At 30.8% G+C, this 25,823-nt stretch overlaps 1 protein-coding gene across 3 annotated transcripts in view; it reads left to right on the top strand.

The window, feature by feature from the left end:
• LOC111040317 overlaps nt 1-25,823 on the top strand; it is a 96,071-nt gene that overhangs the window by 24,673 nt on the left and 45,575 nt on the right. For all 3 annotated transcript variants that reach the window (XM_022324186.1, XM_022324184.1, XM_022324187.1), the window contains exon 3: nt 22,025-22,199. In XM_022324186.1, coding sequence (XP_022179878.1) covers nt 22,025-22,199 — 175 coding nt within the window. The remainder of the gene's footprint in view (nt 1-22,024; nt 22,200-25,823) is intronic.

Here is a 25,823-nt window from a genome sequence, read left to right as displayed (position 1 = left end):
GTGTATATGCGTACATACTAAATCTAAGGTATTAGAAATAGCAAAACGACCAAAGTGTGTGCACAAATTCTAAACTAAACCTATGTAAATAAAATACATCATAATTAGAATGGGAACGGATAACACTAAGTAACATTATTATAACACCGATTTAATAACATCATCATAATTATATTTATTAATTTTCTTTGATATGCAAATACCAACGTTGTTATTAAATCTGATAATTCATATTCAGATGATTATCATCTTGCACCATCTCATTATACCCGTGAAGTACATGTTAGCATAACTTATTATCTCTCCCATATTACATTATATTATGTTTGTCTTACTTTCCTCCTCTCGAGACCACATACATTCGCAAATATTAATACGTTATACCAAGGATAACAGCTAGCGTGCAGTATTTCCATATGAATTTTTAATTAATATAAAATATTTTAATAAAACTATAAAAACGAATATTAAATTATCCAATAGGCTGGGTTTCGACTTCGCAAAAGTTGCTTTAATATTTGTTTAATACATTTTTTTATTATTCGTATACACTTTTTTCTTTTTTCTGTGAGAGACCATGCAATTTAATTTCACAGCAAACAATTATATTAAAAGCTTAATAAATCGAAACAAACTTATAACATTTAAAAAAAATTAAGTAATTTTATTTTTTATTATTTATCCATCGTTTCGCTTTTAGTTTATAAAATATACGCGAGCAATGAGCATGTTAAACATTTAAAAAGCGTATTTCTGTTTCACAAGAAGTCTGTGCTGGATAGGTAGTATTATTTTATTCATGAAATAGAAGTCGAAAATAAATTCAATAAATTATTGAAAAAACAAAACAAATGGATGAACATTTACAATACTTCCATTAAGATATACTTTTGTATCACCACCAATTATAAAATAACATAGATATAAACAAAATGTTAGTGGAATACAATTCAATTTTATCAAACTCTGAAAAAAATTATATTTAAAATTATACAAACATAAATAAGATAAACTTACATAAAAAATGTGTTTATTTATGATAAATTGCATGTAACTACATAAAAGATACTTCAATTATTTATATTTTGAGCTGATCAGTGAGCTAATGAAGTATGTTTTTTCTTTTTAATGTTTGTAAATGCACCTTGTAAAAAAATACATTGTGAATTTGACGAATAATTTAAAGGCTAAGTAAATAGAAAAGTCACATTGATCTTCGAATGAACACAGCCATTGAGGTAGCTCAATGTAATGATTGTGTTGAATTTGATTTTAATGGTAAATCATTGCATAGAAAAACCATATTGGCAAACATAATTTTTATAGTTATAACAAAATCATTATTTTTTGTTTATGTATCTATTTTGGTCAACATTTAAATTTGAAATGTGTTGAAAAAAATTGAGGAAATATTTTCTTTTTGAGATTTCAGTTTTCTGTAAGGACGTATTATGAGGAGCACGGGGTTTTGTGTATTACATATTCAAGCTTTTTGAATAATAATAATAATTTAAAATATTGAATTAGTTTAGAAAATGTTAATTCAAATATATTATGAAAAAAAGTCTTTGAATTTTTTCGTTTTTAATTACAATTAAACTCCTCTGCTACCACCATAAAACTACTAACTGTTCAACTAGATTCAGTTTGCTTCCAAAAACTAACTACAAAGTTGAAGATTTAAACAGTTTTACTGCTCTAAAAAGTGATGAAAGGTACAAAAAAAACATACCACTATGTAAAATCCATACAGAATTTTTCCGTACAGAATCTAAAAGTTGAGAGATTTGTTTGGTGTATGTACATTGCAACGTTGTTTTCGATCGAAAATTACAAATTTTTACTTTATATTTCCCGGCACAAAAATCATTACAAATGCATCAGTAAAAGTCTGCAGGTGGATGCGTTCAGCCGTCGCCATTACCGTCCACGGTAATCGACCGTCTAATAATTGTGATGTATTGAACGCGTTGGGTAATAAGACCCAACAAATCCAAAAGAAAGGTGGTATAATATGTACATCGATAAAAATTATCAATCGCACACCATCTTCTGAGACGCCTGTCTAATAGTTACAAATAACAATAATAATAATAAAAATAATAGTGTATAACGATGATATAAATTTTCTCCTTACAAACACTATTATGGGCTTGCGAGGCATTTCTCTCTGTCATGTCGTACCCTTCAAACGGCGTTCTCTCTTTTTCATCTCTGTACAGTTTTTCACTGTACTCGTAAATAGCTAACCTAGGAACATACATTAATTCACCTCTCACATCTCAATAGACCGTATACATATGAAACCGATAAATCCGCGTCGTGGCTCCGCGATCTATCAACTACCAACTCGCCATTTATTATTATTATTGGGGAGGTTTAAAACCGTTCCGTTATCAATATATAACATCGGTTTCGGCGATTTCTCTTCCGAATCTACACGCCCCGACACCTTATCGTCGTGGGGTGGCAATGCGAACGACCCGTACTGCGTATATTACTATAGAACCACGCGGAACTCGTTTAGTGAGAGCGAGATCTCATATATTCCAAGCACTTAATCTGCAAGACGTATCTATTGTAGTTAACAGAAAATCGACCTCATACTCCAAGCGCGGTCATGTGTGCTCATATCGGGGGTATTTATCTGTCCGGTGCTGGAACACGTGTTATAGTGCGAGTCAAAACCGGTAGTATGGGGGTGGGGGACTGGTTAGCTGTGCCTATTCGCCAAGGTAAAACAATCTGCCGGGGTGAACAATTTAAGATAATTTTGTGAACATTTTACAGATAATTTGTACGGATGAACAGTCGTAATCACGAGACTTTTTACATTATTTTGTTTAAAATGTCATCCAATGCAGAAATAAACGACCTACATTTAAATCGAGTTTCTAGTGTTTCTACTATAGCGCCCATGGAATATTTAGTCACTACGTCTTTGAAAATAACGTTATGAAACTCGCCGTTATCCACGTGGACAATTTATAGAATAAAAACAGTTCGACAACGATAATTATCCGCAGACGTCGGGGGTGGAAAAGTGATGAAACGGTACCTAACAATAATCCCGGTTCATCTAAATATTATTATTCTTATTTTCACGAAAAAAAATTCCACCGAGAACAGAAGCTACGCTCTCGTCACTTGTACCCGAGATCGATATCTGTTAAAGGATTATCTACAACAAGTATAAATACTATAGGCAATATATAGGGTGGTTATTTTAATAGTTAACGTTCATCCGTGATGTCGAATACTAGTACTTATCACAGTTTTTGAAAATATTTTTTTTTTTTATTTATTACCTAATTAGGTAATTATATTTAATATAAAATAAGTCATTTTGAAATAACATTCTAAAAAATACATAAATTTTACTTTTTAAGTTTTACCATTTTGACGACATGTATTTTTAATTTTATATTCCGAAGCAGAATATTTTTCTTAAAATGCTGATACGTCGAATTTCAGACGAGTAGTTAGCTTAATTAGATCTATGAGCAAAGTGGGTGGCAATGGGGTAGATAGGTACTCCGCTAAATGTTCACCGTTAATCTAAGCTTTAAGACAGCATGGCCAATTAAGTTCTAGTTCAAAATTAAAAAAAAAAATTATTTTATTTTTTTTAAAAACGCCGTGTCAAAATGACTTTAAATTATGAAAAATAAAATCTTTTTAAAACTTAATATTTTTCGAGACGATGACTATCAAATGGGGCACCCAGTGACTGTGACCCAGTGACCCACCACAGACTATGCTTCGACCTCAGACAACTATGTTAGGCGAAGAGACAGTCACACCACCAATTACACAAAGGTTGTACATTTTGTGAAAACGTCTCATTTGTGGTCAAAAATAAATCACAATAGCTTTCCCTGCAATATGGGTTTCCGGTCGAATCGCTTCCAAGAATGTAGTCATTTCGGACACGTCAGACGTCATTCCGCAATGTAAATAGTGCCACAAATGCCAGAGAACGCCATCTATTCATTATGCTAAAAACATTAATCGTGTTCATCTCAGTCGAACCCAACTCCACCCCACCCACCAATGGTCCACCACGATTTCTACATATTTTCGGATGTCACGACTGAGACCACACAGCGTAAAATTATTTCCGTATTTCCTTCAGGTCTATAACTCACCGGTGGTTGATCAGAAAATTTACCTCTTCAATTTATAAAAAGGTATTTTTTTATTTGAAAGTTAATGGTTTTGGAGAAAACTTTATTCGCGTTAATATTCATCATTTTATCTAATACTGTAGTGCATTTTTGATAATTTCGTGCAGGCTTCTAAAAGATAATATTTGAATTTAAAGTTTTAAAAAAAATATATTTTATCAATAGGCTACTGATCACCAGAAATAAAGTTACCAAGAATCAATCTCTAAAACAAAATTATACCTACTATAATATAAATTATTATTATAGTTTGGTTACACTTGTATTAATTAATTATGCATACGATACTCATAGAATGTCATATACAGTAGACACTACACTCGTGTTGATTTAAACTATATTATTAATTAAAAGCTATTTTATAAATATTTCATTTAACAGTTCTATTAATGTTCAAGTTACTTCAACTAGCTTTCAATATATTATTTAGCTTATTAAAGTTGGTTTTTGATAGAAGTATGTTCGCCAAGTATGCTCATCCCCATATGTTTTCCTTTAATCGTTTACATTTTCAAGTTATGATTTTTTGGAATTTGTAAGTACACTTAAGAACCATATTTGTTTTTTCAATTTAAGAAGTGTCCTTGTATTGAAACAATTTTTTTTTTCAAATGAGAATGACTCTTTTTTATTATAAGTTGTTAAGAAGATGGTTTTTTGAAATCTCCATGTTTATACAGATGATATATGATACATATATATCTATAAATTTGAATTAGCTGCGAGTACTAGTTTCTGAGGTGTTAATAAAGACGATGATCTAGGGGGCTATGATGGTAATTTGAATATTATAATTGCATTAATATTAATTTATAATTTCGTCAATACTCATTACCTAATATATTAACAGGTATACTTTTATTAAAAAGTATAATTCTAAGGCTTATGGCTTGTGTACTTAAACAGCTATATTTTAATATAAAATACTTCTTTCGTCCGTTTCAAAAGTATAACATAACCACACAACGGGCCACTGTTAAAGAATACAACGGCCATTGTACAATTTCTTAATTTTTAAAATGTGCGTTAAAACATTAAGTCAATGATCACATAAGATCCATGGTTAATGCAATATTCGTTTATCATTATTATGCAATTCTAATCTAGAGTTCAGTTTGTTTTGTTCAAATATAATATACTTGAGTGTTACCTTAGTAGTTGTTGTGGTTCTTACTTATTATACAGTGCATACAAAACATTATAATGTGATGTTTAGGTCTTCTATAATACATGTGTCATATGACTAAAAGAAATAAGTAGTTATGTAATCATATACAAATTGAACTAAAAAAATGTACTTCCAGGTATACAGATAGTTTTCTCCGTCCACGCAAAATATCCTGCTGTGCGTTTAAAATTTAAATATGATATCAGAGTTGTCGTTGACAGAATATATTCATACACATGTTTTATTTTATAATTGGCTTATACATTTCTTAACAACACCATTTAATAATTTGTCTTAAATTATAATACTTAAAATTTTACTTAATGCATTTTTGTGATATGCTGAAATAACTGTGGAACCAATTTTTTTCCGCCCGCATAAATCGATTTATTATTGATTTATTATTATTCATTATATGTTTATTTTTTAAGTATTTTAATATTACCCCAAGAGTGAAGATGTCCCCAGGCCGAAACTAGTAATTTTTTTTCATTAAAAGTGTTATACTTTTGGCTACCTGTTTTGAGTTCATATTTTTTAATTTTTCACATCTTATTATTTTAATATTATTCAACAAACATTAGCTCTATATAAACTATAATTAAAATAAAGTGATGTTTGCATTTAAAAATATTCCTTGTTTTATTGTGAATACCATAATATTACAATTTATTCTGTTTTAAAATATGTAGTGACATGTCAAATTACATAAATGCTATTTAACGCACTAACATATAATGATCAGTATTATTGTACACGTTCAATATTTTATTTAAATTTTGTTATAATAACTCAATAACTAATAACTCCATAACAATTAATAAATAAAAAGTATTTTGAATTATCGATTGTTAAAATAAACTTTAATAGCTGGTTTATTTTTTGTTTAAGCATGTTTATTGTACTTCTTAAGTAAAGAAAACAAGTCAAACGACAAAACCCAAAAACTTTTTTGTATTTATTGAAAAGTTATCTACTTAAAGTGTCATTTACGATAAATAGTCTTTCTCCACCATCGATGTAACCGATAGCTATAATGCTATATCGCTACTCTATACAAACAAAATAAATATACCTACATGATATATTGTTGGTGAATTCCTTATAGTTTGTAACATCATATACATTATGTTAGCTGCATGGGATGTAAACTAATTTTAATTTAAACAGATGTCAATCATTCGAAATCATCTTAGCTAAATATAGCCAAATTGTGTGACCTCTCAGAATTTACAAGTTGAAGAACTACGCTTGATATAAGAATTTATAATTGTAATAATTTGGCAGATGTATAATAGGAGGTACTACAATATCGTACAATATAACAAAATGTACAGTGTTATGTCATTTTTTTAGTTTAGTAAATATGTGAAGATGTTTTAACTAGTTAAGGAATTGTTGAATGCGTTTTAAGTTTTAACTACCTACATGAACTATTCTGTGCGTACAAAATACTTGGCATCTGGTTGGGATTTCGAGTGGAATTCGGTTAAATATGATACGCGTACGTCGAGTTTCAAATTTTTTAGTACTAATATTTCTTTTTCAACTGCACAGCACACTTTTTATGATTCGTTTATTTTATTATGTTTTTTTTTTAACGAAACGTTGACGTGCATTATTAAAGTCGGAGTTGAACTGTTAATTGTTCGGCAGAATGACAGAAAGCTAATTACAGCATTTGCGCACAGACACAATCCTAAAACAATTTCAAATGAGCAAACATTGATTTTTGAGTAGTAACCTTCGTGCACAGCTCTTCCAGCATTGGGCTGAACTGTTGTGTGCACAACGAGGGCCACGCGATGTGTGGTTTTTTCTTCTTCAAATACAACATAATAATACGATATGGTTAATCTGCATAATACACTTAAACTGATACTCGTACGTTTTAATATTATATTTTATTTATTTATTAGAACATAAATCTCGAGAATCGAGTTTCTATTGTTGAAAACGGCGGAGAATAGAGAATAACGCGGTATACACAGTAAAAATATATGTACAAAGCCACCTCTAAATGCTCTCTCTCTCTCTCTCTCTCTCTCTCTCTCTCTCTCTCTCTCTTAGAGCTCTTTTTCCCACTATATTCTCTTCTCGTAGACAAATGTACACACCGACACGTCTCTCGTCTCTATGTATGTGTGTGTGTATGTTTTTTTTAGAGCTACCTCCAAACGTGATCGCCCGTCGGTTTTGTAATTTCAAAAACTAGTAAAAATAAATAAATAATATATAAAAGTCGCGTTTTTCATATAGGTTTATCGACCTGCAATGCCTATATGTATGCGTTCCACGTCTTGCGTTTTATGTACTTATATTCTTATAGGTCGATCCTATATAATATGCGTCCTTCGCGTAATGTCATTACAGCCATCTGTTGCTACAACACACACGTCTGATCACGATGATTTTTTTCCTTTCATTTTTTGACGTTGAATCAGAAAATCAAATAAATTATGTGACATTTTTAATTTTTTTTAACTTTCCACAAAAAAACAATTATTACATAATTGTACGAACGATTATCGAGAAATGTATCAATCTATGCTCGGTGCATAATAGACAAATACAGCAATTTAAGGAAGAAAAAATGTACCTATATTAATTTTAAGATTGCAGGGCACTGTTAAACAGACAGGATAATATTATTTCAATTTATATTTGTACTTGGAATATTGAACGGTAATAAATCATAACTATTAAAAATCGCTTTATTGTTAATAAGTTGTTTTCACTAAGTTGTTGTTTAGTGAATTTATGTGGAACTCGTTAAATTGAAAGCAAATTAATTTTAAACTCATTGGTTTTAAGACAAAAGTTGTTCTTGAAAATAATTTAAATTAAAAACTGTAAAGCTCGATGTAAGAAAATAAACTGGTACAAACTAATTATAGTACCTATACAATAAAATAACTATAGCATATATTTTTTTCAGAAGTTAATTTTAGTATCGCGGTAAAATATACATTTCTTCTTTTTCTTCATCTTCTTCTTAGGGTTTATTGGCCATCAAAACCATCCCGTCTCACATCCTATCTCCAACTTTCCTTGTCGGCCGCTTGTGTTTTTCAGTCAGTTTCTCCATTCTGAGCTTTTAAATATAAATACATACACACATAATACATACATATATACATACATACTTACAAGTACATACATACTTACAAGTACATACATACTCACATACATATATACACACACACATACACATGAATACTTATATAATTTTTGGCGATCTACCATATAATATAGATATTAAATGTCGTGTTATAGAAATAATTTCTTTAAAACTTTTAACATCATAATTGTTTTATCCTTAAGTAGCTTTGAAAATAAATCGAATATTGTACACGCAGAGTATCTCTGGGTCATTAGATTCAAGTTATATTTACGAGGAGCTTACTCTATTATATGTTTTAGTATATTATTCACTCATAAATTGTGTGTACGCTATTCGTACATTTCCAAGTTGACAAATTTCACTGACTATTTGATTGGATTAATGATTTTATATCTGTGTGGGGTCTGCAATGTGTGTTTTGTTTCGACATGATGACATTAATATGGACGATGACAGACGTTTTTCATTTGTCGGATTTATAATCCTATAAAATATGAACAATCAGCAATTCAATTAATACACCCAACATATACAATTAGCCAACAGGCCAGAGTCCACATATTAGTTAGCAAACAATGGAATAATAAACATACGATACAATTAAATTAAATGAATCCAATAAATTTAGCATACATAACATAGCATAGTTCCATACCAAAGAAATTTGATAACTCGAAGACCGTGTCATAGCGGAAAGAGTAATAGAGTACGAATAAGTAATAACGTAAGTTTATTATTACTATAAAGTTTATTATATAAGACGGCTTACCAAACTTTTTTTGGATTTGTTACTCGATAAAACTCGGTACCTATTATTTATTTTATTCAGATCCTCCCATGCAAGACAATATATACATGCGGCGTTCTTGTGTAAATATTGATATGATTGTACTTTGAGAGTTGAAAAAGTTTGAGAACTCTGATCATGGATTTTAACCACTTAAAAATTATTAAGACAATATGACCGTAAAAAAATGAAACAGTAAAATTAACGATAGACTTCGGTTATGGACAATTCGTGGGTTATCATGAGGAAAATCAGTATGGTTGGTAAAAAATAAAAATTTGATAACTTTTTCATCAAACTTCCAAATCCCCGACTCCCAACTACTCAGCCCGTCGACAATGAACAATGACCCACATTTTTAATTTTGTTTTCATTTTGAAACAAACTCATTGGTTTTATAAAATATGTTCAAATATTAAATTTAAAAAAAAATTGTACTTTTAAATAGGTACCAATAATACCAATATAATGGTGACATCAAAGTGATAAGATAAATCTGAATTGTTTTAAAATTTTCAATCTTTAATCTTATCACACACAAAAATATCACGTTCATGTGAACATCGTAACAAAATATCCATCACAGAAATATTTGTTAACTAGCGAATTATGCTAAGTTGTTCACACTTAAAATTCAATGAAAACGAGAAAAAAACTTCATATGAATTTCATGTGGATCGTAATAAATATGATTTTAAAAAATAACTTATTTTTATGGCTCCACTGTCAATTTAGTCTAGACATATAAAAATTACATATCATTCTTATACTCTAAGATTTTACGTTATTCTTTGGTTAGACATAATTCCCAAATGTCAAAAATAAGAATAAAACTTTTATTTGTTAAATACGGAAAATAGATATAAATTAAACCACGCTGTTCACAAATCAAAAACTAAATGATATACATTTGAATATATAATTTATACGACGGTGTAGCTCAACATATATTTTTATTTATCTACCATTTAAAGGACCAAATTTATGTAAATTGTGAAATTAAATTGAAACAGATATTAATGTGAACTGTTATGTAAATTATTCATATATGTATTATAGTAAATTCCCAAACAAAAAAACAACGACTAATCCTACAGGTAATTTTGAATTAGTATGTACATAGTTTTGTATAATAACTATATAAATAATAATTAATAAATAACTATAGCCAACCTGTTGTTTGGATGAAAAACAAAACTAAATATACACGTATACTGTAGAAAATAAAATATAAATAGACACTAAAGAAACTAGTTCAAATTGAGACATTTATGAAGAGCTAGGCAATTATATGATTTCAAAAAGTTCAACATTGGTGCATGCAAAGAAACTTCTCGTCCGCGCAGGTAATAGAAACTATTTTAGATTTGTATCAAAAAAATATAACTTTGAAATAATGATATGTAGCATTGTGTAGTATGTATCAACGATATAATATTATAGTGGTTAGTCTAAGCATAATGTACCTACGGGCTACATTTCCTGCAAATCGTTCGATTAATTCATGTATGGTTTAGGGTCAAAGCAATTAGTTAAAATTAATTGGAATGTATATTTTTTTATTGGATTCTCGGCAACGCAATTAGCGGGGAAAAGGAGAAAAATAATCTCAGGTCAGCGTTTCCCATATAACATTATGAGGCACAATTATAATGAAATTCCATTTTCATTAACCACGGCGCCCGGTATAGGTACATTTGGGTTGCGGTGGTCATAATTGTTATCACTTGCTCGGACACGAAAGTCTTGCACTACTTTCAGTCTTGAGAATGTAATAGAAAGCAAACGCCATCATACTGTAAAATCAATATATAAATATTAAACGGTTTATAAGCCTAAAGTTCCTTCGATTTTCTCGATGTGTATGAGCACAGCCAAATGCCAATTATCTCGGGTATTGTTAACATTTTTCCATTAATACCAGTTAAAGAAAATACTATTTTGCACTAATTTATTTAGTTTGATTACGCCAGTTTATTGTACAGTTGTATTTCCAAACAAAACGAGTTTATACATTATATATTTAATGATGACTGCAGTCTGCAACTATTTATGGACAATAAATATTTTATTAACAAATGTAATTTCCATTATTCTTTGTCGTCATTCTAATATCATCATGATCATTGTTTTCATTAATTATACGCTAATGTTGTGCTATTTAATATATATAAGATGGATGCAATAAGATTTATGCTCAATTTTAATTGTAATCATCTATTGTAACATGTACAATACTACTGTGGTTTCGACTCTAAAGTAACTAACATTATCTTAGGAATTTATGTGTCTCTGGATTTTTATAGTTTTATTATTTAGTAGAATGTACATAAAAGTAATTTTATTTTCCAAACATTTTTACTTCTTATATTGATCACATTTTGTTTTGTCAAACATCCACAAAGCTTTATATTTTCTTGCTAGTGATGGTACCAGCTTCCAATAATCTTGTGGATTAAACTGTCACTTGTATCGTGATAAATCAGATTAATATTTAAAGATTTAATTTTCCAATCATATATTATTATCACTTCAATGTTAAGACATATTTTCCTACGAATTAAAATTGACTGAATGAATGATTAAGGAAGATAATATATATTTTCCAAATGCTTTTTTAAAAATAATATTTAATTTGTCTGCAGACAGTGCTGAAAAGCTTGCCATCACCTGTTACCCGCATCACCTGTAAGGCCACTAAACTTGCCCAAACATAATATTTTGTTATTGTTCAAGCCTTCGAGGGTACCTATACATAATGGTCATAACAATAAACTGCAGTTAATAATGGCTACTTATGTTTCATATAATATAGTTATATGAAGTTACACAATATAATGCTACATTGTATTACTCAAATACCCACAAAATCGGTACCTGAATTACAAAATGATAATAATGAGTACGATGTCCTTTTAATAACTTATTAGTGTCAACAACCATAAATATATTATGTCCATAGTGTACATTTTATCAATTCCAAAAATACTCGTATGAAATATTAATGGTTGTAAAATGTATTAAAAACTGTAGTAGCATCGCCAATCGCCATCTAGACTAATTTAACTGATTGATTATTATTAACGAAAATAAAGATTATTTGACCTTTACTTCCTTTTTCTGGAGAGTGTTCGAGACACGAATTGATTTATAGATCCTGTACCATCGAATTACTTCAATCTCTATTGACAAACCTCGGGAGGGTGTGAAGACGAAACGTGAGAAACAAATTTGATGTATATTTATTGGAGCATTTTATAAAACAACCAGAGGGAGAGGGTGATATCTATATATAACCACGAGAGGTATACTAAAAGTGTTTATTTGTAACTACTCCACACTGGTATGGCATAGTACATAAAGTTGCTTTAAATTATTTCATATATTTATTACTGTTGTTACATTCGTCAAGAGTAAAATAGATTGGTGAAAATGAGTTAAACATTAATCTACACAATATTTTATTTTATAATACAGAATTCACTAGTTAAAGAAGAAAATATAATACAATAGATATAGAAAAGAAAGAATACAGAACAATTAAAAATAGACCATAAATTGTATTCCGAAAATTCCCTTGCAAAATCAGTAGTAAACTATCATAATCACGATTCAATTATTACCTAAAGAATAGTTTAATATCGTATACTTAGTTATACCAAGTGGTTGGACTTGAAGACTCTCGTTTATGTTTGATTTAAACATTTTAAATGGTTAATTTTGATGTTAACAATATTTTTTTCACGTTTTGAATCAGCACATCAATATTTGCTCCAATCTATAATATTTAGGTGATTTCTATCAATAGATTTTATTTAGTTAGTAGCTTGTATGAACTATTCATTTTATACGATGTTAATGGTAACAATTATATCAACTTACTGAATTGAGAAAATATTAATAATAAAATATATTGTGTTGTACAAATAATTATTAATTACTTCACTTATCGACTATACAAACACACGTACGTGGTTTGAAAACAATTTCACTTCTATTAATCCTTGCATAAGATACAGGTACATACTTAACTTTCACTAGCGTGGTATAAAATCCTTATGTCATTTAACCATTTAAACGAGATTAACATTTTTAATCTACACAAATTTACCCATATAATTGCTATTATTATCATCATCGTCTTTGTTATTTACTCTATGTATATACATAATAGTGCTTCACAACCGCGTTATGTTCCTGACTCATTTTCCATTACAATATATCTTGACAGAACATTACAAAAAAAAAACCACAATATTGTACCTATTACTTGTTTAATATTAAGTACTGGGAAATAAGTACTTTGAGCACCACGACCACCATCTGCGAAATCAATAATCGTTTAGAATCCAAACTATTTTGACATTATTTGTTTAACATAATTCTTACGAAATTTATGTGGTAAAAACTAAAAATAAAAGGATGACCCGAAAACATATTTAGTAATAATATTTAATGTATTTCAGAGGACATTAATCATTGTGGGCTTAAAACTTTGTTTTAAACTTTAGTCTTAATACCATTTAATGATTACACTTTATAGTTTTTTCTTACTACATAATAATCTGGGTGTCCATACATAGTATAGATACCAACTACATTTTGATGGACGATCTAATTTTCTTCAAGTTATTTAATAATTTGGTATTGAATTATAAAAAAAAAAACAATTTTCGATTGATGTAAAGTAAAGGTTTCCGGCTATTTTAATAGAACAAAACATATACATATAGAAGATACCAATTACATGCTCAAACAAAATATTAATTTCACAGTAAACGGTCTTATACATCATTTTCTTACTTTAGTTTCGTCAATGATTATATCATTGCCTCAGGTTAGAACTCACGAAAAAATTAAAATAAACATTTTTGTTGTGTTAACATTTAAAGTTAAAATAATAAAAAAAAAACATTTTTCACAGCGTCTTATAGTTATTTTAATAAAACTCTTAGCAAAGGTACAACAAAATTCAATATTTGTTTATTAATTACCTAATTTATATTAATATTTCTGGTAAATAATTTTGGGTATCACAAACAGTGAAAAAAACCGTAACGCATCGAATATTTAGAGAAAAAATAAAAACTATTAAGTATATGAAAACAATTACCGTATTTACACAATAATAAACAATAATATATTTCACTCGGATAAAAGTAAACGCGCTTTTTGAAATTAATTTTGAATAATATTATAAATTCTGATCAGGAACACGCTTGACGTTATTTTTAAAAACAACATTTTCATAAAATAAAATGGTAAATTCTATTTTTATCGTACAGCAGATATGATTTAATTTTCCATCCGTAACTCGCGAAGTGTTATCCGATATAAATATATCATTGCAGCGTGTAGCGAGTAATACGTTTTTCTTCATATTACCCACCCACATCTCTCTCTGCGACTGCAAATGCGAGCTATAGGTGTGTACAGCACCTATAATGTATATTATATTTACAAAATAAAAACAACGGAAGAACACTCGTGACGCATATTTTACACCGTATATAGGTAGGTGATGTATAGCTGGTGCCATGTATATATATTATCATATTATACTCAGTGCGGTTACTGGTTAGTACTTTATTCGAGAAAAAAAATCTACCCAACCGCTGAACCACATAATATTACCGTGGTATACCTACGAATAAATAATTGTCGCATGTCGCGTGCACATATTATGTTGACTACTTGAGCTCGCTAGAGGCTACGCGTGCAGTAGTTGGGCGAACTTAGAATGTCGTTTTGTTCATTCGTTTCGTTTGGGCGAATTTCTTTTTATTTCGTTAATTATTTAAACGTATTGACAATACTCTAGGTCCTGGCAATTGTTCACAAAATAACAAATTATCACACGTCTCATATTATATGTTAGCGATCTGGATATGACTATAAAGACATAATATAACCTATATATTATGATTTAAACGAAAATATTTCTTAGACGTGAACGTATATGGACATAATATCTTTTTCATAACCCTAAGCTCAGTACGATTTCTGGGGAAAAAAAATATATATATAATATTATAATGATAATAGCTCAAAATGTCAAATGGAAAATAATTGATGAATAATATATATTTCGTAACATTTTTTGCTGACTGTTACGTCACAATCACGGTTTTGAACAATAACATGACAATGGAAATAATGTTTTTCGGGTATATTTTCTTTCAGCCGGAGCTATAAATACAAAAAATATTTTTTAACAATAAAATTCGTTGACATAATACTCACTGTGATCGATTTACTTATTATTCAGTATATAAAATCCAATTTTAATAATATGTCGTCCCGTTTGAATAATTTCATTATCATACACACATGGACGTGTTGGATGATATTAAAATATTTTGACTTCAGAGTTTAAGATTCGTTATTGAGAAATTGGTATCGATGACACTTAATGTGCGTTGCTCCAACATTTAAAATTATATTAAAATAAACAAAGTATGATATAATTGCAATCGAGTTTTAGTTGTTGCAAAGTGTACCATTATTCTCCAAAAAAAATAATAAGAAATTAAAATAACAATTAATGCATTTTTATACAATACGTAAACATTTTGCAATGTTTATATATTATATGAGCATTTGTTTTTTTTTTTTTACTGTTGTAATAACAGTTGGTTTCAGACTTAGCGTTTAGACCTACAATGTTTCTCTTTGTGCAAAGTTAATCGCTAAGTGTAGCTGTTGTTAAATATTTTAATTTGAAAGTAAATGTAAAGATATTTCAAAAACTTTACTTTGTAAACATTTAAAATTAATAATAAAAAATGCTTCAAAGAAACTCGTGAACCATAAAAAAGAAAATTTTTAACTTTTCACTATTTTTTTTTTCTTAAAAGCATACTAATTACCATAATTACTGTAATTTGTATTGATTATATTATGAACGTTGTAACTTGAAAGTATTAAATACACCACACTCTTACATACTTTAAAATGTTATCGGAAATGTTATTTTAAGACCTATAAGTAGGTATGTAGGTGCTTTTTAAATACCTAATAATAATAATAATGTAAAAAGTCCATTAGGTACTGTTTGCCGTGTATTACATTATAGATGCATAAATTCGTATGAGAAATTTGTTAATTTGTGGTGGTTAATTTGAATAATAATTGGTTTTAAAACAGTGATTTACGAACAAAGAGTCGAGCACATGCGCTTTTCCGTGACGTTTCGGAAAAATGAAAAACGCGATAGTCCGACCTTTTATTGCAAAATTACAGAGTACCATTTTTATTGTTTTACTGTTTAATGTAACAACACTTTTTAGTGGCCACCGGGCGAGTTGCCTATAATAATATACGATGTAATACTGTTGGGCCGTGTTCTCAGTATGATTAACATCATTCCGACCAGTATTACGTCGCAGAAGTGGTCAACTGGAAAAATATAAACAAACTTCATTATTATGTATGGCAGCATATATAGCGGGCACCGGCGAGAGTGCATCTGTGACGAAATGAAAATGTTTTATTTTTTTTTGAAAAGTATTTCACACGAATTTGTTCTCATCACGAATTGAAACGTATTCTCTTCCAGAGAGACTCGTAACACAAAAGCTCCCCTCTGCGGCGCCGTGGCGGGGGACCAGTAGTAAGAGTATCACATTATATACTCATGCTCACACATACATCCAAACGGCTAGGGGTTGACGGGGGTAGAATTTGTAAACGCGAGCCCGTTGTTGTTCACTACCAACGTGTGTACTTACAAACAGCGATTCCCCTCCCCCCCCCCCAGTTATAATTTACACTTGACCTTTCACGGTTAAAACGCATAAAATATATATGCACGCGTATAATATGTGATATCGTGTGTACGTATACCTACGCTGCCCGCGCTGTACACACGCGTGTATGGAGTGGGACGGGGGTTGGTGTCAGAAGTCGCAGTATACTTGTGGCTGGTAGTAGTGGTATATGGTATCTAGGTATACACGGGACACGGTGAACCATCCGAATTAAAGCATTAATATAATATTTTTATTTAAATCATTGAACGGCGAGCGGTGTACTCAGACTCGCCGCCGGATCCGATAATCTACGTTAAAATATCTATACAAACCGCCGCGCCAAGGCCGCCGAATGTAAATTACGATAATATAATGTAATAATTATGCGCGTTGCCCTTAAATATATATATATATATATACATGTGCATATATATTTTATACTGTCATAGTGTTAAATGCATAGGTACACGCAGACCATCGGCTGTATAATACACCTATGGGTACAAAACAAGCGGCGGCGACGACGAAATAACGTTTCGCATATGTTTGTGCGCAGAACAGGGGGGGGGGCGAAAAAGTGGCATAATTCGATTAGGACAACCGTGCGATAATAATAATATACAACCCGTTGACGTTTTAATGGCACTCGTCCAAATTCGAGTTCCTCGTACACCGACCCGTTTCAATAGAATCGTCGTCTGCATAATTCGATAACATAATTATATTACCGGGAGGTACGACTGTGTATGGCTGTGTGCGCACACAATATTATACACGGCGCGGTGGTAGTTACGATGGGCGGGTAACCCACCCCTTCCCCCTCCCCCCGGAATACTCGCGATTACCTACGTGTAATAACGCTAAAACAGTCGTCGGCTGCAGTCATCGAAATATTTATTAAAAACGATTTCATATTATATTATGATATAGCCGCAGGCAGGTATCGGCGTATAAAGTGCGGGGCGCACAAATTCACCTGCTTCTCGTTTCCACCCCCGTCGACGGGGGGAAAAAAGTGAGATGTGTATGCTAAACATTTTCAACCCCCTCCCCGCGGGGACTTGTCGAGAACCAACTCTGACGCGTCGGCGTACGCATATCGTCATATTATTATACAGCTGCTACGGCCGACGCAAAGCCGTCCGATGATCGATATTCATCGGTCGGTGGTCGCCACAAGTGAATTTTCATTCCGCGTGCACGTGCGCCTACATCAAATAATATTATTGCTGCTTAGTATTACGTGACGGGTTACATAGACAATATACAACCAACTGTTATGGCGGTGCACTGTAGTTACAGTCGTAATATCAGTTGCACTAACTAATAACAACTATTATCGGTACGCACTGCCGTTATTGTCGTTATTGTGTTAATGCCTCAGTGGCCGTTCAAGTCCGACCTAAACTCGACCGGTGAAAGGGGAGTGGAGGTGGAAAACTGTTGTGAGTAAGGTTTAAGGGGCGGGGGGAGTAAATCCCGCGCCCTGATATTCTATCTAAAGAATTATACCCCCCCCCCCTCTTACTCCAGCTGCGCCCCGCTCCCTCCGCCGGCCGGATGACAAATGGTTTTGCTTTTCCGGATGTTGACGCCAAAACAACCGTTATTCCACGGGCAGTGTATATACACGTATATAATTTTTGTTTTGTTCTGTTACAAGATTTTTGGCGCCGTCTGTTTTCCCGAGAAAATATCCTGATTTATCGCGCGTCTCTTCTTTACTATCATCTCACCCCCAGGGTCCCAGCACAAATCGTGAAACATCTTATACTTACCTACATTAATGCGTAACATCTCAGACGCGAAATTGCCCAATCCGTGAAATGTACTTTCTGTCAACGTTACAACTGATGTCAGATAGCAACGGTAATTCATAATTGAATACTAAGTTCGTGATGGCGGGACTGCAATATTATGCTGTCATATGTATAGGTAATATATAAAGTTACTTGGCAGAACTTTATAAGGGATGGTACACCAAGCAAGGTATTGCCCCCACGCTATCCCTTTAATTATGCATGCATTCAAATTCCAATTTTTTTTCAAATGTTTGAGTTTAGTTGAAGATCATATTTTATTATTTTAAAATACTCTAGTTTTTTACACCATTTTCCTAAAGTTGTTCTGTGGCGTTGCAAACTTCTTTTTTCAAACAACGATTTCCATTTTCGATTCTGAGCACAGCGATTTTACCGTGTTGTGTGTGTGTTGGTTTTTTTATGTATGTATACACGGAGTAGGGGGCAGTCGTCCGAAAAATAATAAAAAAGTTTACACCACGAATTATACCAGCATATACCAGTGATTCATCAGTGACGCCAATGTTAAAAGACATCTTAAATTGATGTCCACATAGAAACTCACTCACTGCGATGCATTAGGAAAACAAAAAAATAATTAAAATATCGCTTGACTTGCAATATGCAACATAACCTCAAGTTGGTCACTGAACAACCGCCGTATACCATGGTTGTCATTGTTCGGACATGTGCTACCCACCGGTATACACTATAAAATAGTTTAAATAATTCTTGAATTTTCAACTTAAGTATCTTTGCTGGTAGTAAAGTGAGTCTAGTTAGAACTTTTGATTGGTAAAATTTCAAAATTCATACTAAATTTTCAAAAATCGATTTAGTTCTATTGATGTAATTAAAAAACGTATAACCGTAGATACTTTAAATTTTCCCCAGATGTTTATATTTTGTCTCTTTTTGAGGCATGAGAAAATTTCGATTTTTATCGCGCAGTTTTTTTAAAATTACTGTCGATAAAAAGATGTTCATGCAATTAAGAACTTGAAAATTGAATACGAGATTCCTTATAAGTTTACCTACCTTTGACAAAATAAAATTTACCAGGAATTCAAACTAAGTTTGAAGTATGCATTTTTTCGACATTGGATTGAATGTCATTAAATATTGCCATAAATTCTCATAAACCGATTTTCTTATTTCGTTTAAATTAAATAACCTTAAATACTAGTAATTTTCACCAAATGTACATTTTATCATTATGTACATTTAAAATTTTTCAAAATATTTTGACTCTTAACCTAACTTACATTTGAAGTTTTAAAATTTTTTTTTAACGTCAATAAATTTGATTTCATTGGATTTTAAAAAACTTGAAAATTTAATACATGGTTCCTGATAAGCTGTATAGTAGCAGTTAAAATATATTTATGTTACATTGGAACGATTTTTTTTATGAGCATTTAAAGTAATTTTGTATTTCAAAATGTATAAAATGTTTAATTTGTAGCTAAGAGTTGAAAATTTAAATAAGTAGTTCATACTGTAACCAAAAAAACTAAAACTATAATAAGAAGACAGTTTTTATTTTATAAATATTTTAAATTCAAGATTTGGAAGTAATATTATTCATTTAGCATTTAATATTTAAATATTTATTTTTGTTGACATATTATTATTACTATATTCAATATAAATTTACTGTATTATAATCTACTTCCCAAAAAGACTTTCAAAATATTTAGTTTACTTAATTGTTAACAACAGTAAGTTATAATGTTTATTATTTGTAAATAATTAATGAAGTACATGATAACATTGATAGCATAAAAATAAAATAATTGAATAAATCAATAATCTTAAAATAGGAGTAATGATACTACTTGTAAAACTTGCCTACAGGCTAAAAATCTACACAGTTATGGTGGGGGGAGGGGGGCGGGGTTGTTGGTAAAGTATTTCATAAAGTGGGATTGATTTAAAGTATTACTACCTACACTATTATGTTGTATAATATAATATTTATGTATATTTTACGGCAAACGAGTATCTTTGTTATCCTGCGTGTAGTGTACATTTGTTTTTCGAAGAGTATTATTTCCATTAAGATTTATACTCGTACTGTGAATAATGCCTCATATTCCAAAAACGGACGAGGACGATATTTTTGATGAGTTACTGTCCGGGTTTCTTTGTTTTGTTGAATAATAAATCTCAATTTCCCGTACAATAAATAAATAATAACTCTCAATACTATGTCTTTTAAAATTGTGAGGATTGAAATGTTTGGATGGTCCGACAAGAAAAGTGAAAAATATTCTTCTTTTTGTCGGCTGGTTATAACATAGAATTTTAAAGATATTTCCAGGAAACATACAAACGATAGTCTTGTATTAGGTTAGGTTAGGTTAGGTTAGAATATGAATATAGACGAAGATATAGTAAATATGAATGTGTTTTGGTATCATGGTTCTCTTTAGATGTAAAGGTAATAATCATCGCATTTAAATAATTGAATTTATCGGAATTTAAATTATAACTATTATTCCAAAATCAGAATATTTTCGTCCATATTCGTCTAAATAAATATTACGTTACATTGTGTTGTATTAAAATAACGTTATGTGGTCTAAGACATATATATTATATATATATATGGCGTATTATATAGCGTATTAGAACTACGTGTCTAAGTTATTATAAAATCCTATAGTTTTAGACAACATTTTAAAATTAAATGTTTGTCTAAACATTATACGAATCGAAATACCTTTCAAATATCAGTACAAAAAAAAAAACCTTGCACTTAATAATAATACAGAGTTAGTTGGTTGGGCATTGTGCAGGATACGCGGCCGTTTGCGACGAGAACTGGAAATGCGTCCATTTCGTTCGGAAATATAGAACAACGTTGTCTTTTAGCCGTTTCATGAATACTGCACCATGAATACTGTGACTCGGTCGTTTCGCAAAACGGTCCAGAAAAATATAGTGACGATTTCACGAATTGGACGATTTAGCGTTGGGGTGTATTATGGTGGCGTAACGATATAACCATGCACATATTAAATATAATACGCTCGACAAACGCGCTTGCACGGCAGTCTCGGCGCAATGTTATCTCTCGTTGTTTTGCGGACCACTTCACAGTGCCATCGCAATACTCGCATATCATTAAACTGTTGTCATTATTGTCGTACTGTGCGCCAACGCAAATAAAATTATTATATCGCTGTCGTATTGTTTGCAGTGAGGATGAACTGCACGGCCGCTGGCTCGACGCTGTACAATTATACGATCACCGTGAATGGAAAACTGCTGGCTCGGGGTGGTCAACCGGCAGCCGACGGTGGCTGCAGTCGGCTGGTGTTCGATTGGTCGGCGACAACGGCCGACCAACAGTCGCACAAATATTTGACGTTCAGGTGAGTACCCGAATATAGTTGGTATACAATAATACGTGCGCCGAGTCGCGTGTAAGCGACTGCGGATATCTGTAATTTATATATACTAGCCTAAAATAATTATTTACAAAAAAATGATCGTCATTCATCAACGGTGATTCGATGTGATTATAGTATTGTGATATGCAAATCCGACGGATAATATTATCCAGGTACCGAAAACGGGACCGATTTACTCGAAAAATTCCATTTCGGTCTTTTTAGGATGACATGCCGGTACAAAACATATGCGTGGATGCTGTATGTCTATACATATGTATGTCTGAATGTCTGAATGTCTGTATGTCTGTATGTCTATAAGTACGGGAACGCAGGTGCATATCCTTGTATACCGCAGACGACAACGTTACAATACCGTTGCAGTATACGCATAATAATGATAGTAACACCATTTAATTAATTGAAAAGTATTTTTATTTTATAATTTAAATGTTCGGAGCTTGTAAAAATGTACGATTATAGTTGTTTCCACTTATATCACTCTTTTAGTATTATCTATTTATATTTAAATATATTATATGTATATATAAATATAAATGAATGTTTGTCTGTTTCTTTGTCCTCTATTGACTCAGAAACTACTGGACCGTTTTCAATAAAAGTTGTATCAATGGATTCCTAGAGACCCGGGGAGTGTTTATTTTTTATTCTTTCAACCTCTATGGCCTATATGTTGCCATAAGGTGACCCTTACATGAATTTTGTTTCGGCTCACAAAACTCGAATGTTTGTTCGTTCCAATATAGGATTTGTGGGTTACAGATAATAAAATAGTTATTGTTATGATTGGCTATAATTGTCTGTATTATATTATTATTCGTCACTTAGGCTAATAAAGTTATTCGATATTTCTACATAAATATAAAATTAAGTAGCGGCAATTATATATTTGAGTAAAAGTGCATGGATGAGGTTTATATATAAAAAAAATAATCGACCAATTTCGTCAAAAACCATTTAGGATATATTTCAACTGAAACAGAACGAAAATCATGAATATATAAATTAAAATTGAATAATAGATAGTAGGCTAACATTGTCCATGGATACTATTAGTAGGGTTATATCTAAATGACACATTTTATGCGAATCCCCAGTTTTTGACCAATTGGCACACACATTATTTGGGACCCCGAATGGGTCGCAAGAGTATTAAAATAGATGTCACGTCTCATAGCTATTATATATTATAAAGGCTAAGTGTATTACTGAGGCTTATATAGAATCATAAAAATAACCGACCTATTTTGACAACTAGAGAAAGGTTTGGATAATTGAACCAGTTATTTTATTATAATTGCTTTATATATTATATGCTATATTATTATGAAATCGTAAATACATATTATTCGATTATTTATTTATTTGTTTGTTATTTAAATATTAAGGCTTCAGCGTCGTATAGGTTATTAGCCTTATTCGATTATTTCTGCTTGTAATCGGTTCACGTAAGAAAAAAATATTACTTATTAGTATCTCTGATTAATTTATTGCCAGGCTACGCTGGTCAATACAGCTCGTTATTGACCAGAAATCATGTCTTGTAATACAAATATTTATTATTTTATCCAATAATTTTAAATAATTAGATCAGCTATATCTCTAATATACTTTTAATATAACTATAACATATTTTGTTGTTTTACTTTACCGTATCCACCACGTTGAACCTATGACCCACTGTAGACTATAGAAGAAACCATATATAATATGTACTATAGGTTGATAAATTATTCTTAAAATATTATTATTTTAATTTTTAAAAAAGTAAATACTGTCCGTGAATGAAAAACATTAAAAATGTTCAGCTTCCTCAAATAATTTGTTTTCATAAAAAAGGTTGTTGAAAAATGTAAATGGTATGTTTGTTTGTTCGTAAAAGATAACTTTTTTTTATTTGTGGAATACTTTTAGATCAAATAATATTTAAAATATAAATTATTTGATGTATTTAAATATTTTTTTTATATAACACTGTATTACTATTATCAAAAAGGCAAGTATGCGAAATTCACAAAGGATACCAATATAACATTATATCATGTCTGTATAATTTGTAGTTTAGTGCGTACCGTGTTGATTAGTATATTATGCGTCTAGAATGTTATAATATTTATTATTTAATGTCGAGACTGACGAGAGTGTCCAAGTAAACGTGCGCTCGCATCAATCGGATTTTGATTGTGAAATGGGCCAAGCATTAACCACGTTGCTAATCATTTCGCCATAAACGTTTTCCAACAATTCCAACATTTCACGTTCACCTGTGGGATTTTATTTTCATTAACAGTACAGGCGACATATCTCGCTAAAACACAATAATATAAAACAGAGTTATTAGTCGATTATTTCCCCTCGAAAGTCGTCTGTGACGTAACGCGTTGGTTTCGAAATTCAAATTTTGAATCAATCAATATATTATATCGTAGACAATTGAAATGGGTTGACAGATTATCGATTTGTTCGTATGTTATTATCGTGTAAATATCTGCAGACACGATCGCAGACATCTTCTCTTGCCTCGTTTTCAGTCGTTAGGGTTAGGATTTACATATGGATATGAATTAATTTATCTTCTTTTCAGTATCCCAACAAAAATTTGATCAGCTAGATTACGCTTTCCAGAATCACATCGTTTATTTCAATAAACGGTGTATTATATTTTTTAAGTTGTTTTTTAGTAAAAAATAAAATTCAACGATAGCGTCATGTCACGTGATAAAAGTCCACAAGTGTGTTTTTCCTGAGGAAGATTTTTTATTTTACAATGTAGCCAACGTACAGACACTCATATTAAACATTGTTTTATTTTGAGTTTCCTGGCAGACCTATAAACTGGGTAATATATTATAATAAAACTGTTGTATTAGCAGTACCTAGGACATAAATATTGAACATAAACTGAGTTATCATAATGATTCAACGGCACTCTACATAATATAAAAAGTTTTTCGTTGGTGATCTGTGTACGGCTCTGACTATATATAGTCACTTTGCGAATATATTGTTATGTTCAAACAAATACTAAATAATTAAATTACCAATAATGCTATTATAAATATATAGGCGTATATTTTTGTACAGTTCACTTACACAATTTTATAAAACTAAACATTTTATTTCGCGATTGAGCTTATTGTAGTTGAGAACAAGCCAGTGGTATTGAGCTAGGGTGCTAAACAATAATCGTGATCAAGCGATAGTTGTTTAAAATACTGTAGTCGTGAGCAAGAAAGTAGTCAAGATCAAGAAGTTCTCTAACGAGACTCATTCGTGAGCTAGCAGTAGTCGTGAGCAAAAAGAAAATGTAGAAATGTGGCGAATAATAAAATAAAACAATTTGAAATGGAAAAAATATTTTCTAAATATTAACACACGCACACAATTCTATTATGTTATATTATCATGCTGGTAAATTTATTTTAACATATCTTTAATACCTAAATGTATTTAAATGATAAAAAATCTCCATTTTTACTATTACCTTACTTAGTTCCTCAAGTCAAACATTAGTCTCCTACAGTTATTTTTTTAAATATTTAAAATACTACGAGTACATGTAGAAGAGAGTGACAATTATTCATG

Source organism: Myzus persicae, unplaced genomic scaffold, assembly GCF_001856785.1.
Source record: "Myzus persicae strain clone G006 unplaced genomic scaffold, MPER_G0061.0, whole genome shotgun sequence".
NCBI classification, from domain to species: Eukaryota; Metazoa; Arthropoda; class Insecta; order Hemiptera; family Aphididae; genus Myzus; species Myzus persicae.
Note: the sequence above shows the minus strand (reverse complement) of the source record. Positions and strands in the feature narration are given on the sequence as shown.